Genomic DNA, 18,019 nt, shown 5'->3' on the forward strand with positions numbered 1-18,019 from the left:
ATAAAAGAAATGCTAAAAGGAAATATAAATGTTCAGCAAACATAACATGCGTGTTGCTTTTCACGGTATCATTGAGCAGCGAATTTTGGTTGCCCAACTTCGCTGATTTATGACATCCATATAATCTTTGTCGATGAATGAAGGAATAACATGAGAAGAGCAAAAAGGACTGAAATCATAATGAATTATAATAATGAGAAACACATTTTTTACCGCTGACGGTCGCTTCCATCTTTTAAATTTAGTATAAGACTTTCATTTGATCCTAGCTCCATATCCCAAAAACATCACAAAAGGAGTTAGGTTTTTATTTTTAATATTTCCCCCCATTTCCAGTTTTTCGCAGGTGTGTAGTCACTGCCGCAATTTTTTTTTTTTTGTATTGGGGATATAGACTTGCTCCCTGGAGAGTTGCAGTTTCTGATCTATATCCTGTTCTCAATAACATTTTGTATCGACAAGCTTTCATACGGTGAGGGCGCATCGGATTCCGGAGGACGAGTATTGCGACCTCGGCTTGTACTACGCATTCTATCTGTAAAAGTGCGGATTTTGCTCGTGAAGTTCTCATTCACACTGCGGCCGCGCCGATGGGTGCTATCGCCATTGCTTTTCAAGGGAGAGAGTCCTGACGCCTCGGCGATGGGGGAGAATATTGCTGGTGGTTGTTGCAGCCCCATATCATTCATCTTTGAGGGATTATCAATGGCTATGTTGATAGTTCCCACTCCTGAAACAAGCGAGTTTCGTGAATCATACGTCGACGGCATTTGGATGTGGGTATTTATCATGGGAGGTGGTGGTGGCGGTGGTGGAGGTGATTGCAGATGCCGAAGCTCCGGCAGGAGAGGTGGTGGTGCTGCATTGCCATTATTGCCATTTGATAGATTGTGGCCCATATCCTGTGACGTTTGTCGTCGGTGAGAAAATTTCTGAGCTGGCTTGCTACTCGGTATCTGTTGTTGATAATGCGGGTGGGCCACAATCCCGAGTGGTTTTCCATTGAGTTCAAGGTGTTCAGGTGGAGCTGAAGCCGACCGCGAAATATTGTATCCAGTTGGTCGATAAACAGCGTCACTTAGTGTCATAATATTGTCTGGGACTTCAGGTAGAGCAGGGGCATTGACATCGGCGTAGCCTGTGCTGTACTTTGGATGTCTCATTGCCCTGGGAGTTGCAGGTAGCCCAATCGGGACATTCGAAGGCCCACGTCCCGAGTGGTTGGAATCGGAGTTCGAATTAGCTGGTGAAATGTTTTTCCCTCCCATTCTTTGATTGAAGGAGCCGCTGTATGGGGGACTGTCAACTGCATTTTGTCGGAGAGAAAAATTACTGCCACTCTCCCCCGGAAGGGGGATAGAGGGAGCAGAAGGTCGGCGTGCTAGGGACAGACGGCGAGCTTCCAACTCAGCGGCTGCTAATTCCTTTCTTTTACGTTCTGCCATAGATTGTAATGGCAGCTGATGACCAGTTTCAAAACCTGCGGTCGAGGGAGTTTCGTTATCGATAGAGTAGGCGTGCCTACGATGGCCTTTATTGCCATCTCCACTAGCGTATGTGTCTCGCAGTGCACTCGTTGAGCGGTCATGACTCTGTCTACTGTGAGAGCGATTGCGCTCTCTCCTTCGGTCTGGAGATGGATCACGGCGAGAACTTGTGCCACGTTCTGGACGGCGGTTCTGACTCGTGTGTCTCGATCGTACACGATGTTTCCTATCTACATTAACTAGCCGAAGGCCATTCTCAACATCTTGGCCACTGTTGTAGTCCCCGAGAGTTGGAGACATTGGAAGTGGAGAAGATGGAGATCTAGGACCAGAACCCTCAGTCCTCTGAGAACTCCTTCCTCGTGTTGCAATGGAGTTATATAATGGATCTGGGCTATGGCGGCGCGTTGTAACCTGACTAGACTTATCTCCAGCCCAAGAACCGGAACGATTGCGGAGTCGATGGCGGCTTTTGGACGCTGATCGAGTTCTGGATTTTGTACGTCTTCTGCTCCTATGGCGACGCCCTTGATCCACGTTCGATTTTGATTGATTATCAGTCGTGTCCCCAGTAGTATAGAGAGCCAAGTCATCCGGAGACATTGGGATGGGTGACGACGGCGATCTCTTTGCTGGTTGTATGTACCGCTGATTGCTTCTCCCATGGGATTCCTTCGAGTTTGGCCGAGACTTCTGCTTGCTACGGGCCTTGATATTAGGGTCAGTATCTGTATTTCGTCGTTCGCGTCCGATTCTGTGATGGCCAGAACGGTAGCTAGCTTCGTCTAGGCTACTGATATATTGATCAATACTTCTGACACTAGCATTGGCACTCCTTGTTGATCGTGCACTGGTAGTTGACATTGCTGAGCTATAGAAATTATCAGGTGTCGCTCCTCGATGCTGGTTTTGCGACATTGATCGGGGTATAATGTCGTAGGACATTGAAGTGTCAGGCCCACTCTCTGGGAAAGCATCCAAAGGAGGCCATGGCATATGGAGATCCTCAGCCTTGCGGCCATCCTTCTGTTCATGCGAATTCGTTCTACTCTGATTCTGTGCTTTCAGTGATTCGAATATATCGTTTGGAAGGGGCGAAAATGGGCGGCCTCCGTCGGATCCATCATCACCGTGCAAAACAGCAGTTGTTGGAGTCTTTCTTGGGGTTTCAGATATAGGAGTATACCTAGCAGACGACAACAAAACAGGTTCCGGTGTGTCAACAGATTGGCGCTGTGCGATGGCCATGCCGGCGTTACGAGCATCCCTCTCTTTATCCGACCCTGAGTCAACGGGCGTTGGCAAACTTTTAGGGATACCAAAAGCTGGAGGATTCACATCGATTGGTGTTTCGCCAATTGATGGGAGGCGGTGTTTAGCATAGCTGTTCGGTGTTCCCGCGCGACCGATTCTTCCCATAGGTAATCTATGTGAACCAAATCCTCCAGGTGAGGTTGGGTCGACAAGTGCAGAATCTGCGATCGGTGTAATCCCGGGAGCATTGGTTGGCGTCCGATCCGCAGAAGTAAGACCAGGGAATTTGAACTGGCCATTAGGATGTGGGCTGAAAGAAGTGATGAGCTTCAGGGCCGGGCTTTTAAGATTGCCGCGAGAGGGTGGACGGGGTGCATTGGCAGTAATGGACGGCTCAGCATTCGTTGGCGTTGGGCCTCGAGATCTGGACAATTGATCTGATAAAATAGTGGTCATCTGGGCAGTTGGAGAAGCCCATGCTTCGGATGTTTCTGCATCGGTACAAGCAAAGCATCGTATAGCTAGATGTTGTTGGGAGTTTTGAACAACATGCTCACCCCATTTTCTTACTAGATACGATTGCCGCTGCCATTCAGAAGGCATTAATAAGCATGTCAAAAGAATTGCCTCCATGTACAGATTTCTTGATACGTAAACTTCGATGGCATCGTTGCAATCGCCCATTCCGAGGAGAACTGCTGCAGAAGCATGAATATCGCCTTTTGCCAGAAGCTTTTGGACCAGCGCTTGCCCGAGATGTTTGCTATGGCCCTGGTTTCCAAGCTGCGTTAACGCAAGCAACATCCAATCGCTGTACTGGCTAGAGCCTGGTCCCATCATTGACAAGATAAGGTTTGTGTCGATTTCTCCCAACCAGCGGGCGAGGAGAATGGCATGTTGGCTTCCCGGATTGTGACGGCGCACTACAAAAAAGGATTAAAGAGTCAATAAACTCACAAAAATTATCGAATATCGGGATCAAATGGAACTCACACTCATCTCGTATTAGTTCATCAATATCTCCTTCCCATCCGAAAACAACATGGAGCATCTGTTTCCTAAGCTCATCCGGTGATAGATTACCGTCGTTTTGAGGGCGAGGGGGTTGGAACGGGACATTGTTTACACGGCTCCGGATGTACGGAAATAACTCCGTAATTGGCTTGTCGAGCGAATTATGGCTGCTGGTATTGCTCGCGTTCGGGAGATATTCATGGCGCAATCGTGAGGAGCCGCGAGCGTATGATCTCCTGGAGGAGGTAGAAACCGAAGAGGCATAATTCAAAGAAGTTACCGATCGCGATTCCGGAATTGAAGGCGCGGGCGAGCCCATTGAAAATGTCGTTCCGCTGTTGTAAGATCTGGATCGAATCGACATCGCACCACGTACACCACGATTGTACGAGTTTGCGGAACTGGTCGAGGTGGTCTGACTTCCGGTTGACATAGGGCTCTTTAACCCAGCCCGTTGGCGGGCAAGTTCTAAGGCATTTGGCTCAATAGGTCGCCCTGATGACGCTGGGGACGGACTTCTCATTCTCTCGGCAATGCTGGTTTGATATTGTGCCAAATTTTGTGTCGTAAGTCCCGATTCAACTTTCTCTGGTTGTGCCTCGGTAGTTTGGCTGGTCAAGGAAGTAAGAGGGAGGTGCTGAACGTTGGCGACCATGGTAGGGTTTTCAAGATCATATTGTTGAACAGTATGATTCGGCCCCAGTGTGAACAGAGAAGCTGTTGATCCATAGTTCGCCAGGCCTCTCACTCCTTGTACGGTTGGCACTTGCTCGTAAGTTACGTGCTTTGTTCTCACATCCCATGCCCAAGTCTCCCTAAAACATATGTCAGCTAATGGAATCTGCAACTTAAAGAAATGGGCATTTAAAAAAAAAAAAAAAAAAAAAAAAAATACCCTTCAGCATATTGAACAATTCGCCCATTCTTGGACCAAGCCAACCATTTTGGCCCAGGTGAGCCATATTCAGACCTTTTCAATGATCTAATGACGCGAGGCGTTTCGTTGGCGGGATGCTTTGATACACTCCACACAAGTAGATCTCCTTCAACAGTCTGGCTGGCGAGCATGTCTGATTTCTGCTTGGTAGATGAGGCATGCCATGCCAATGAAACAATGGAGGAAGGGCCACGAGAGGTAGTAAGAGTATGAAGTATCGTAAAAGGTTGAATGGTAGCGATTAATATTGAACCATTATTATATCTATGAGGATGTTTGTTAGCGGTGAAATCCCAAGGATTTCTCTCAAGAGCGCATACCCAATCGCGTAAATCCGACAATCGTTTCCCGGTGCCAACGCAGTAATGGGATCGAAAATCGTGCGAGCCGACACATGTTCAGAAGTTGCAGGTTCAAATATGATTACTTCCCCTTTGGTATTTCCTGCTAGCCAGTCAGCAATGACTTTGTTCTAACTTTTATTCTTTAATTTTTTTGGAGAATTTTCCCACCAAACGATACATTCCCATTCCGCAGCCAGGTTGCAACTCGGATATGTTCAAAAGAAGCAAATCGCGATATTTCTTGTCCAGTGAATATATCCCAAACTATTGCCGTCTGACTAACATCATAGCTAACTACTAGCCTTCCAGCACCCCTTTCGCTAACATTGTCCACAGATATAAACTGGATTTTCTCCTGGTGGCGGTCAAACCGTCGCTCGACCGCCAGAGTATCATGGTGTAAACAGAGGATAGAAGAGCCCTGAGAGTAGAGAAACAGCGAAGCAGTGGAAGCACATGGGTCGAAATCGTCGTGGGTATTTATCTGGCTCACTCCCAGAGCACCCGAGGTGGATCTCGAGCCTGTAGACATTGCCTTGCGAATGACGAAGTGACCAGAGGACTATCAAACCAGCACGGGGATGCCAGTGTAGGCGTGTCTATACATGTGTCAGCGTCCTCGTCGCACAGGGTCGGAATTTATTTCAGCTGGAGAAGAAGAGAACAGGGGGGAAAGAAACAGAAATTAACGGTGAGGGGCAAGGGTTTGTATTCAACACAAGTTACGGAAATCGGGGGGGGGGTCAACCGCTAAGCGCAGAGAGATTACAAGAGACAGAAATCACAACCCTCTCGAAAGGATCGTAGCACCAAATTCGGGGTTTGGGAAAATGACTCCACAACTTGCCCAGAGAAATAACCGCCGTGTGAAATCGTAGCATGCGAGGCTAAATTCAGCAGACGAGCACCACCGAAGGGCGGCTGGGGATAAGGTTAGCTTGTACAAGGAAGTAAGGAATGATAGCCAAGATCAGGAAGTCGGCGAAATTCAAACAGCAAAGTTGTCGATTGTGTATAAATGTCCAGAGAAGGTGAGCAATGGGGAGGAGGAGTCGGTGGTGTCTACAGAATACATGCGTATGGATAAGGGACGACAAGCGACCATAATTATGTGCGAACAATGTTTTGTTCCATTCTCTCCTGAAAAAGAAGAAATAAAAGACGCAAGTACGGAGTAGAAAAAGCCACTAAGAGCATGTGGCCTGTCCAAGTATCAATTGACACGATGTCTCCAGAAACTGTTATTTGCCCACCTCACGTCCGTCAGGTGGTGGAAATAGTGGGTAGAAGCTGGCGGCGAATGAAGGTAATGAGAGATGGCGGGGGAACAGGGGTTAGTGACTCGTGTAGCTCTGGTAAATCCCATACTCGGTCTCTCCACGGATTCAGGAATGAGACTGAGGGGCCGGACAGCATCAACAATTTTGGCTCTCAACTCAGTCGAACCTATGTCGACGAGAGAAAAAGCAACACAAGCGCAAACGACAGGGATAGGCTGGAGGGCGTTGGCGGGCACATCGAATTGCCGGCGCTCGATATGTTTGCTTTTTCCGGCCCATCACTTTCAATTTTATTTTTGGCTACAAATGATTCAGCGTTTAAGAGCTTAAAATGTCCATTCCATCTTTTCTTGAACACTTGCATGATGAGATATCAGATCTCAAATCAAATCTTATTTTCTCACTGCCCGGAATGACGAGCGCACCTCCCTCCTTGGAACAGAAGGATTGGATCGTCAAACCCTCTCCCTGCCAGGGCGTTGCCCCTTGGGAAGTACAGCTGGTGGAAAGATTGCGGATTGGAGAAACGAAACGCCCTTAGGTGAGACAAACAGCCATCGGAGATTCGAAGGCTGGATGGACTTGAATGATAAAGTAGCGATCGTAACAAGCATTAATTGCATAGAAGCTGCAGCCAACTGATTGGCAGGCAATGGTTTCAAGCTCGATAGATCGTAATCTTCCCAGGAATCAAACCCTTTAGTCCCTTCGCTAAAATTCAGGTATTGAGACAGCAGAGTTTTGATTGCTGGGACAGAAAATTAAACATGATCGTGGTGACCATTGAGCTCCTCAACACAAGGACTAGCCTATTATTGTGACACGATGCAGGATAATCCGGTGCTGATGGCAACGATAGCAGAGAATGGCAGAACCCCGCCTAGGCACTAGTCTCGAGAGTATGCTGGCTCCGTGCTGGGCTGGTTTGTTGGCTGATGCTGTGTGCACGCCGCGCTGGGTGGTGAAGATGCTGAAGAAGTGTCCAGGCAATCAGCGTGGCCAGGAACGATGTTAGGGCTGGGGCCTAGGGTTAGGGCCCAGCCGCTAGGGCTTCTCCGTCACGCGATTGGACAACTGCATCGCGCTCCTCTCGCCCTTCCTGCACGTTTCATCACCCCAATGGCCCCCATTTCGACCATGGCCCAATGACAGTCTGCCTACCCGTGACGGGGGCTAAGCCGTCGTGCGGTGATTCCTGGAGGGACTCGAATGCCTGTGTGCAAGCCTGGTGGGGGGCTGCTCACCCCTCCGGGGCGCGTAGAGGTTGCAGATGGATCCTACCACGTTACTTCTGGCGCTGGCTGGCCGATTTTCCTCCGAGAAAATGGTTTGTCTCCCTGACGTTCATGAAGAGTCCCATCTCTGCTTTGCTAGTGAAGCACAAGTGACGTTGATAAGGGCCCCAACAATCATATTGGGCACCAACTTGAGATGCCGATTTGATGGGCAGACAAGTGCCTCGTGGCGACCACTTCAGCAACCGAATAAAACAGCACGCTCCTGCGCCCAGATAACTCATGACCCAAGGGAGGTGAGGGGCAAGGTTTATTTCCCAAGTTCATGCGGCCTGCTGGCCCGCACATTTCAAAACGAATGGGTACGCGCATGGATCCTCTCAAGCCTCAAAAGCTCTATCCTGTGTACGGCACAGTTCGATGATTATTTCCATTTTCTCAGCGCTGCGTCGTCGCCCGCGGTCATGCGAACCCAGTGCGCGGCGGATACCATCTGGCAATCTCCGCAGCATCCATGTATCTTTTTCGCCCAATTAATCAATCTCTTCAAGCCTAAACGGACTTACCAGGGCCTGGTGATTACTTGACCAGACAACCATATAGATTTGTGTGATGATTAACTTTTTCTCAAATATATGTATCTATATAAATATATATATATGTATATCTATGGATAAACCCTCTGTCTAGGATGACTCCACGGTTTGTTGCTCGCCGTCCATTTCTACAATATGAAAGGAGGGCTTCCTTCCTCCGCGAACTCTTGGCTCCGTTGTTTGAGCCCCGCTTCGATCGGCCTGTTAGTCTGATCAACCAAGCCAAATTGCGTTCATGCTCAACAGCGCTCATGCTAACTAACCAAACTTGAGTTCCGCCTTCTCACGCATGAAATCACAGTCGCCCCAGAGTTCAAGAGCACACAATCATCGCAAACTTTCACAATTCAGTTGATGAGTAATGGAGTTGTTCTCCCCTGATTTATGGTCACAAATTATTGATGTGAACTAAATGGTTAGTGGAAAACTTCAACACATTGCTGTGGAAAAGTTTTCATCTTCCCAAATCAGAGTCAATTAACTTGCAGATTGTTCAATTTCCTCCCAGCTCTTCCACGATCGCCAGTTGCGAAATCATCTCCAGAAAGTTCGACTTTGAGCATGTCCCTTGCAAGACGTCATCAGAATACTCGTTTTCTTATACTCGTTTTCTTAACCTAAAACAGGGTGCATTTTACGCCACCAGGTTTTTCCAGGCCTCATACCTTCAGCCCTTGCCTAAGAGATTCAACTAGCCCTCTCCTCTCTCTCGCAGTTCTCAATAATGGGAACGTTAGTGACTACGCTCTTTAATTTGAAACAAACTTTTCCCGCTTCAACGCTCTCCTACCATATTCCATCAAAACAGCCCAAGCTATGCCGGAAGATCATGTCATTGAATGTAGAACATTCACCACAGACCATATCTGAATTTCGAGGTTGAGGAGAATCCTCATACATCCGAGCAACAGATATCTTTCAGGAAAAATCCACGTTCTCTGCAGGCTGTTGGGAAAACTGCATGATTTGGAGGTTGCACCATTTGTGACTTACCATTGTTTTCATCTCCCAATCAGCATCGTGCGCCGGCCCATACGATCTTATATTCAATAGGCAAATCCTCACGCTGCTTTATTGAATTTCCCTCAAGCAAGCATGTCATCTTGCTGTCATTAGTGAAGTGTTGCATTACGTCTTGACATGTTTGGCCATTTCCAATTTATTGATGATATACCATTCACCAGAGTAGGGAATATGGAACTTTGGCACAGGTGAAAAGAAAACGAAGAGTAAGATATATCGCGAAACTTCACCGCATGTTATTTGTTTTAGAAGCGAACCAGCCAAATGCGCAAATGAGAGCAAATCAAACTCTGCCACTGCAAGTACGCATTAAACATCGCTGATCTCCCTCGAAAAATGATATTAAATCCACAGCTTCGGCTTGATTTTGCATCTTCCACTTCCCTTTTGAGGAATTGCTCGCAGCAATATCTGTCCTCCTACATCCCACATTTTATTCCCCCCCAGAGTTAACTAGGGCAGGTAACAGCAACCGCACGGTCTTCCGCAGCCAGGCAACTCGGTTGCGGCATCCGCATTACGTTGAAGGAGCTGTTGGAATGTCTCATGGAAGATCTTTCCGACGAGTTTCCAGATGTCCACAGAAAATTAATTGCCCCGTATCCTAACGACTCAAGGTGCAGTTCAGACAAATCAATCCTTAGTGGATAACGATACTGATAATGACTTTGGAAAAGCAGTGGTTCCAAGTGGTCCTGGAAGCGAAGAAACGTCCTCAACATCCACAATCCAAGGGAATTATGCCCCCATTATGAAAGCTGCGTAGCCTACGGCGAAAAGCTTGGTGTCCCAAATAATGCATCTGAGAGCTTTTGTGGACCCTCTGAGCTTAAACAATGCCCTTATCCCGTCCCTTCGGAGCCTATATCTAATTCAGAGCCTGAACAAATCTGTGCTTAGTTGTGCCTCTGCCTCAAGCTTGAGGAACTCTTACCAGTACCAGTATATATACTAGTATGTATATATCCACGGACAAATAGCAGGTATTCTGATCTTGTTGATTGCGACGGTGGAAAAGAGGGTTTCTCTACCGCTTCATATTACTAGTTCTGTGACCGAACGAGAATTGGGGAACCTTGTATTTTTCCAATACAGAATGGTCCTCCTGGAGACGATGACTTTACTAAGATAGGGGCCGCTTTAAGATGAAGGAATTGTCTTTGCAAATTTTGTTGTTATTCACCAACCTTCTCGATTTATCCGAAGATACTCGGTGCCAATTATTCCTGGTGTCAAAAAGCCACGGATGCCCGATGTATTGATTCATTCAACCAGCATTCGGATTAAGCTGGCATATGGGAACTACAAGAAGTTAGGTCATTCGAAGCAGCAGAAATGCAGTTACACAGCTCTCTTCCGACCATCTTTTCTGTCATGTTTGCACCGTAACACCTCGAGCAACGCAACCAATCTGAAGGCATTCAAATATAGACAGCATACGATATTAAAATTCAACTGACCCTACCAAACTCCTTCCAGAAACAAATTAAGACTCTCCATTATACCCCCACTTTGTCTTGCTTGTTCCAACAAACACCGCGGTGCTACCGGCTTTTCTGGTCCCGAATCTCCTGGCCTCCTAGGCGTCACACCAACGCATCCAAAAGAGAAGGACAAGGGAAAAAGGAGAAAGGAACAGGCGCACAACGTTTCCACAGTTTTCGCTGCGCATAGGACGTGCAATAAGCACGCCCAAAGGGGGCCCTGACACATATGTCCGCTCATAAAACAACTTCTTGAGATCCTCGGTAACTCTATAAGCATCATCCTTGTTTATGGACAAAATCGGTTCTCCTTTGAATGCTTGATAGGAGCTCGATAGACGTTTACGAAATGTACATCAGCCTGAAACTAGGAATGAAACGCGTGTGTATGTTCTTTCATTCGCCGTTTTTTCGTCCTCTTAGTTTTCAAAGAGCATTCTGAGAAGCAGCGGCACCGTTAGGCCGGCTGAATTTCCTAAACCTCCCAGGCCTTGAACTCATTCGAGTTGAGCGGCCCTCCGGCCTAGTCCCTGCAGCCATGACGCACAGCAGGTTGCTCGAAGGCGGACATACCACCACACCAAACCAAAACATTTCCCATCTCGCTGTTTGTCACACAGCAAAAAAGAAAGCAAAAAGATACTTCTTATCTATGCCCCATTTCAAGAACCCTATCAGAACAACAGGAAATCCAATTCAGCACATCCTTGTTTGCATTTTTTTTCTAATGGAATCACATACCTGCTCCCCGTTCTCTAACAAACTATATTCACAGGGGCAAAAACTCCCTCGGTGAGCCCTGAAATGTATGTATGTCAACAAGGTGTCACGGATTGATTACCCAACAGATGTAAACTTCCATTTCGTACTCGATTGGAATGTTAATCCCGGTTTGGATGCCCAAGGGAGGGAGGATTGCAACATTGCCAGAATTAATTCAAATTGACTTCCAGTCGATTGCAAACCGTTTTCTGAAGCAAAGGGCAATCATGCATCACCAGGCCTTTTTAGGTGTATTGGCGGCATAGTCCTCGAACCATGACGGATTGACTTGAAAAGGTCAGAAAAAGAATTAAAGGTGAAGTATTTTATCATTGTTATTGATACAATGTCACTTCTCCAATTATAGCTTATTATTTCCTCCTTTTCTCCTTAGACACTCACCCATCATCCGCCCCGGCTCTGTTTCCGAGCCCTCAACCCCACCAACGCCCTTCCCATCCTGCTCGAAGGCACAGCCAAAATGATCAATTCCCGCCTCAATAGCTTCATTCACTCCCATTCCTTCCCACTCCCCGATCAATTATTTCTGATTCCTCACCGCCGCAATGCAGTCCTCTCCAAACTCTCGACTCACCCCGCCACCGCATCGTCCAGCCCTTCCCGTTCTACCACCTCCTCCAGCAATCTCCATTCCAGCGCCTCCCGCGCACCTATCATCTCCCCAGGCAATAGCATTCTCCTCGTCCGACCCCAGCCGATCAACCCAGGAAGCAACACAGTTTTCACGACACTCGACACTCCCATACGAGTTTCAGACATGCCCAGCCGTGCATTACTACTCGCCACGCGCATGTCACTCGATGCAACGATCTCTAAGCCTGCGCCCAACGCAAGCCCGTTGATGCGCCAGAGGATGGGCACAGGGCAGTCACGGATGCCCTTGCAGGCGGCATGGATCTTTGAAAATGAATGCCCTAGCCGCAGCGGGGCTTGGGGAGATGGCGGTCCTCTCGGCGATGCCGGCACCGCCTATGAAAAGAATTTAGGACCTGCGCCGGTGGGCGTGACGGCAAGTAGGTTGGGGTGGGTTGCGGTGAGTGTGTGGATTGAAGCTGGGAGTGCTGTGAGGAAGGATGCGGCTGTTGAGCGCATTGAGCTTCGCCGGCCGCCGTGAGATTGTGATAGTTGCAACGGGTTAGTTTGACGGGAGTACGGCCACAGATATTGTAATGGCTCCGTCAGCATTGCTATCGCAAATCACTCTACTGCTGTTGGCCTTGTTGTCGCGGCCGGGCATTGTTGTTAGAGCCCTCGTTAGCTGCTGCGGTGAGTGACTGGAGGACATTTATTATTATTGTTTTGTTGATCTGCTTTATTCTTAAGAATTCCTATTTAAACCGGAATGCAGTATTAAAGGGGGAAATAAATCATCAGAAGTTGGCAAAAGACCCTGAATTCCCTAAGGGTGCTGCTTGATGTTGGATTTCCCTGGCTATCGGACAAAGACACAAGTCAGTTTGCCGACGAATAGCCGCGATTTTGAGCTGTACCTTTACATGTCAATTGCATTCATACAACTACTGTATATGGCTGATAGAATGACGATTTAATATATTCTATAAGTATATATATGAATCTGTCTTGACAAGTGGCTTTTTAAGGGTCAGGGAACTTATATCCCATCTCCCTCCTCCTGAGAAAGGACCTGTAATGCCAGAGGGGGCTCACCCAAGGAACTAAGCCAAATGCTTGACCTATAATTATACAGACAGACCTTGCTAGTCTTGAGTTCACCTTGACAGTTTTCTTTTTTTGTTTTTGTTTTGTTTTTTGTTTTTTGTTTTTTTCCCCGAAGCAGCATATTGAGGTGCTTGATCACTTTGGACAGGCATTGCTCTCATCACAAAAGCGAAATGGACAAGCCCTGCATTGTAATTTGATGAGGATACTATCATACTCGTCAAACCACATGGAGTTTGAGAGCAGCAGAGAAGGAAGGTCGAAACACCATATTCTAGAATGGGTCCGGTTTCTGCCCTCTATTTATTTACCAGTAGATATGATGCTCATGCTGCCTCTGGAACGTTGCAGTGGGTTTGATCCGGATATCAAAATTCTAGGCATCCCCGGAAGGACATCATCCTCTGGAACACGTTTGGAGGTATAAAGAACGAGAGAAGCCAAATTCATCAAGCCTGCTAGAACAACCCGCGCGCTGCCTTCCTGGTTATTTTTCACATTGAAGTCCGAGTTGGGGTCTTTTTTTTTTTTGCCTCTGGCGTCTAAAATACTAGTGCAACCAAAGTAGGTCACGTCATAAAAGATACCACACTTAATAAGGAGCAAGTAGGGAGGGGTATTTAGACCAGAAGGGACTCGAGCACAAAATGGCCATTTATTTTATTTTTCTTTCTTTCTTTCTTTTCGCGACGCAAAAATGGGGCTGTGAGAAAATGTGAGAGAAACTTGACTAGTGCTCCTCCTCTGGGCACAGCGCGCTCTCGACAGCTCGCGGAAAAGAAGAAGCAAGGAGGATATCCCCTATGACAACAACGCGCCAAAGGAGGCCGCAACGGCGAGGTCCATTCGCCGCGAACTGAAAATCAATCAGATCCACGGAAGCAAAGCAACTTTAAGATATCACTACTACTAACCAGCCTAACTAGCTAGTAACCTGCTCTCAAAGAAAACGGCCTGCCGGTGTTCCATCCGCTTCTCCCCGCCAATAAATTAGCCTTTGGCGCGCACCCATGGTTCCGTTGGAGACGCATTTTTGGGTTGGGGACCGACGCTCCGGCTTCAGGTACCCGACAGAGCGGAACGGGTGTGTGATCCGGCGATATTAGAGGCCTGTTGCTTGTGCTTGGGCGGGAGAAACACCCAACCCCTAACCATTTGCAATGATGCAGGCGCCCTCCCTTGCTTTGTCGCCGCAGGATATGGGGGCCAAGTCATCGTTCTACTCGGCGGTGTGTGTGTCCCCTGTGTGCCAGGCCTTGCCTACATGCACATATCTGCCCCATGCGATGCACAGTACGGAGATACCAGTTCTAGCTTTTTGCTGATGTATGTTTGTTGCGCAAAAGGGCCGCTGCAGTAGGGGCCGGGAGAGGAGGGGGAGGAGGAGGAGGAGGCGGGAGCGGGGCGGGTGGGAGCATTGGTATGTACGTTGGGATGGGATTTTATCCGCCCCGGGCAGCCTATCCCCCGCATTTAGTCAACACAGACGACCACGGCGCGATTTTATACACGCTGCGCCCATCCATGGGGAACTCAGCGTCAGCGGGCGTTGAAAGCTTGATTGCCGTCCGCCGTTTCGGCTTTCGGCTTTCGGGGACCAGCCACCCCGCATATATTGATTGGCAGGGAAACAGAGTTTTCCGCGGGACCGTCAATAGACCCTGTGTATCGGGACAAAGACAAAGACGAGGAGAGAAGGCTATTCCGAAACCGGGTGGGTGGAAATCCCCTTTGAAGACATAGGGGTTGTTGTTCTGCTGCAGTCGCTTTGTTTCATTTTACTCCGTACTTAGCCCGGGATTCCGGACCATTGTGAAAGAGAAAGAAAGAAAGAGAGAGAGAGAGAGAGAGAGAGAGAATGAGAGAAAGAGAGAAAGAGAGAAAGAAAATATGAAATAGATCATAAATGGAATTTGATAGGATAGTTAGATGTATTATTGCAAACCAGCTGGGTGGGTTCCTTTGCACACAAGCCCGGCCCGCCGTATTCAATGATTTGGCTGCTTCTTGTGATCCAACTCACAGTGAGAAGTGGTTGGTTTGCATGATAGGAGAATGGGTAAGGAGTAAGGTAAGATGCTTGTTTCAAGAATGCGCCGATCTTGGTGGTTCTTGTGTCGAGGATGTCTTTTATATTGTTGCATCAGCCCATTTGGCCACTCAGGTATGTATGTACTGTATGTATACTAGTAAATAATCTAGCCACAACACACAGATTGCAGCAAAGAAGCAAAATGGCAAACTCCGCTTGAAATATCGATGTTATACTATACACCTTCCCGGAGCCTTGGTTTCTCACCCTTGTTATCTCCAACCCAAGCCCACACCAGCGCTCGACAGGCGATGCGCAGATTACTCTTCAAACGCTACTTCCAGGAACATCATAGGGTTAGATCCAGATAGAGACTAGTATGTATAGAGCATCACCCCCAGGTTTTATCCATCAGCACAGTTAAAAAAAACAAAAGCACGACAACTTAGAAGATAGTATTCCTGCGATGTCCCTGCCAAGCAATGAGAGAAATCCTCAAGTTTGACGTCATATAGTAAATTAAGAATAACCTCGTGTTATAAAAACAAACAGCTGCACATCACATGCTGGGGAATAAATACGAATAGAAATTCGAATCTCGGATTGACGAGATCTTGTGCAGCCGCTCGTTGCCCTGGCAATACTCGCGATCGTAGCTGGTAACACGGATTATGGTGGGAAGGCGAAAGATCCCTGCTGTAAGTATGTACAGTAAGAGCACAACTCTCAAAGACCTTGGTGGATTCGGGTGCAAGCATCCAGATCCAGGGCCCCTGGAGGAGAGGGTATCCAGGGAGGTCTGTATTGAGTGATGAATTGGCCGACGGGGTTTTTGATTTTTGAGCAGTCTTCTGGATGACGTGGGGAAGGAATTGTGAAATCACAAGCTGGAAAATATGATCCCAGTTGTCATCTTTCTTCTCCCCTTCCCTCGAATCCCAGCCGAGTTTGCTTGAAGGATCAGGCAGCTGTGGATGTCACCTGCCAATATCTTCATTTTCTTCCGTTATCAGAAGCAGAAGTCCCTAACATAGGAGCCTGGAGGGGTCCCTTCGGAACAGCACACATGCTGCAATTAGAAATTGAAAAAATACATATTTCTCTTCCAAGAAAGGAAGAGCGGTCACTTCACCGACTTGTTTTTGAAAATAAAACCCACCGGAACAGAATAAAAAAAAAAAAAAAAAAAAAAAAAAAAAAAAAAAAAAAAGCCTGTTTCGCTTTCCTCAGATGGATGCCGGTTGGAGGAAGAGCCGAGCGGGGGGGGCGGTGGGTGGGGTGATATGCCACACATCATGGAAATGGATCCGTATCTCTTCTCTGTGAGAGAGATCTTGACTCGACTTGTCCATGCCTTCATGGCCTTCAGCCAGGCTGTATGACACAAGCGATCTCCACGGACGATCCATCTCGAGAAGTGGAAAACGCAGGTGAACGCGCACCGTCCTCGAGTCCGTCCTCGAGCCCGTACTCTGGAGTACTCTCCGTCACGAACAGCAGCAGCGATACAATTTCCAGCGGCATCTACGAGTCGAAGTGCGTTTGACTTCCTGGAGCTGAAGCTGAGACATGAGGGAGGGTTCTGTCGACATGTTGTCTGGCTGAGGTTGCGCCCCGCCTCTGGCGATCGATAAGCCCCTTTGCTTCTTCAGGACGCTGAGCAAGCAAACTGACGATGGAGACAAGGGTAATGGCAGAGTTCAGAGCCGCAGGCACGGCTGGTGGAAAATGTGCGAGAGTGGACTTGTGGTGGTTTTGTTGTTGTCGTCGTCAATTGTCTGTCGAACATTCAGCTTCTTTCCTTCTCCCGTCCCGTCCTCCGGGGGAAGCCAAGGGGGAAGCCGGGGAGTTGCCGGGATCCCCCTTGTGGGAAGCAGCTTCGCTTTCGTTCTCCCAGCGAGTTTGTGTGTTTTAGACTTCCAAGGCTGTTGATATTCCCCGCCATCGATCACGCTGCCAGGCGAATCTGAATGCTCAGAGATGGCTCTGGCATCGAGTCTGCACACGATGGCCAAAGCATCGCTCCGTTTCGATCCCTCAGATCCATCTTCACGACGTGAAATGTCCGCGGGAAAGACAGAATGGAGGGGGGTACCTGGGCCTGGGCAAAAAGGCTGATCCTTCTCGTCGGGTCTCGAGTGGGCCCTTTTCAACATCCAGTGATGCAATGACGCGTGATGATTGGCTCGGTTCAGCACCAGAATAGATCCGCAGAGACGATTCGATTCTTCCATCTCACTCGCGGTTTAGTGGTTGAGTGGTTGAAAAACATCTTTCCAGGAAGTTGCATCTTCCATGGATGAATGCTTAACGGGAAATGCTTAAATGGAAATGTTTAAAATTTTGGGTCATGCACTGTGCATACTTACTCTGTTTACTCCGTATGGCTTTTCGCACTTCACGGCTTTGAGAAGGTTTCACTCAGGCGGTGTTTTGCCTGCGCCCACTTCTTCATGCACTGATAGGCGGAGAGGCAGCGGCCCTTCCAGCCCGTTGTTGGCCGTTGTGGGGCCTAGGCCAAGTCCAGGATAGCCAGCCGACTCCAACACACGGCCGGAGTGATTCCGGAACCCTCTGTTGGTAGGGAGTCCAGAGAGCCCTGGATTCTTCCAGCTTTCCAGCAGCATGAGGATTCAAGGTTGAAATTGGGCGGTTCCTTGTTTGGCCTCTGAGAGTGCAAGAGTGATGTCGGGAAAAAAAAAAAAAAAAAAGAAAAAAGGAAAAAAAGAGAAAAAAAAGAAGGCTGTGAATTCCCCACTCGCGAATCCGCGGCCATAGTTGCCTAGTAGCTGCTACGACCGAGCATGTAATTGATAGTTGATATATATTATATATACTCCGGATATATATGATACATCTATAAAACACTC

At 48.0% G+C, this 18,019-nt stretch overlaps 3 protein-coding genes across 3 annotated transcripts; all 3 read right to left on the reverse strand.

Moving 5' to 3' along the window:
- Window positions 1-425: 425 nt before the first annotated feature.
- On the reverse strand, window positions 426-5,568 carry HCAG_08338 (predicted protein; the record flags this gene model as incomplete). Its single annotated transcript, XM_001536506.1, has 5 exons — window positions 426-3,664; window positions 3,735-4,570; window positions 4,651-4,956; window positions 5,013-5,124; window positions 5,205-5,568. 5 exons carry the CDS (start codon window positions 5,566-5,568, stop codon window positions 426-428), a joined length of 4,857 nt encoding a protein of 1,618 aa, XP_001536556.1.
- A 2,407-nt stretch (window positions 5,569-7,975) lies between these two features.
- On the reverse strand, window positions 7,976-8,478 carry HCAG_08339 (predicted protein; the record flags this gene model as incomplete). The annotated part of the gene is made up of 3 exons (XM_001536507.1): window positions 7,976-8,044; window positions 8,118-8,192; window positions 8,473-8,478. The coding sequence occupies 3 exons, from the start codon at window positions 8,476-8,478 to the stop codon at window positions 7,976-7,978; spliced, it is 150 nt and encodes a 49-aa protein (XP_001536557.1).
- Window positions 8,479-11,648: 3,170 nt separating this feature from the next.
- Window positions 11,649-12,674, reverse strand: HCAG_08340 (predicted protein; the record flags this gene model as incomplete). The annotated part of the gene is made up of 4 exons (XM_001536508.1): window positions 11,649-11,704; window positions 11,819-11,920; window positions 12,088-12,406; window positions 12,639-12,674. 4 exons carry the CDS (start codon window positions 12,672-12,674, stop codon window positions 11,649-11,651), a joined length of 513 nt encoding a protein of 170 aa, XP_001536558.1.
- Between the last annotated feature and the right edge of the window lie 5,345 nt (window positions 12,675-18,019).

This window comes from Histoplasma capsulatum, genomic scaffold (assembly GCF_000149585.1).
Source record: "Histoplasma capsulatum NAm1 scaffold_11 genomic scaffold, whole genome shotgun sequence".
Lineage (NCBI taxonomy): Eukaryota > Fungi > Ascomycota > Eurotiomycetes > Onygenales > Ajellomycetaceae > Histoplasma > Histoplasma mississippiense.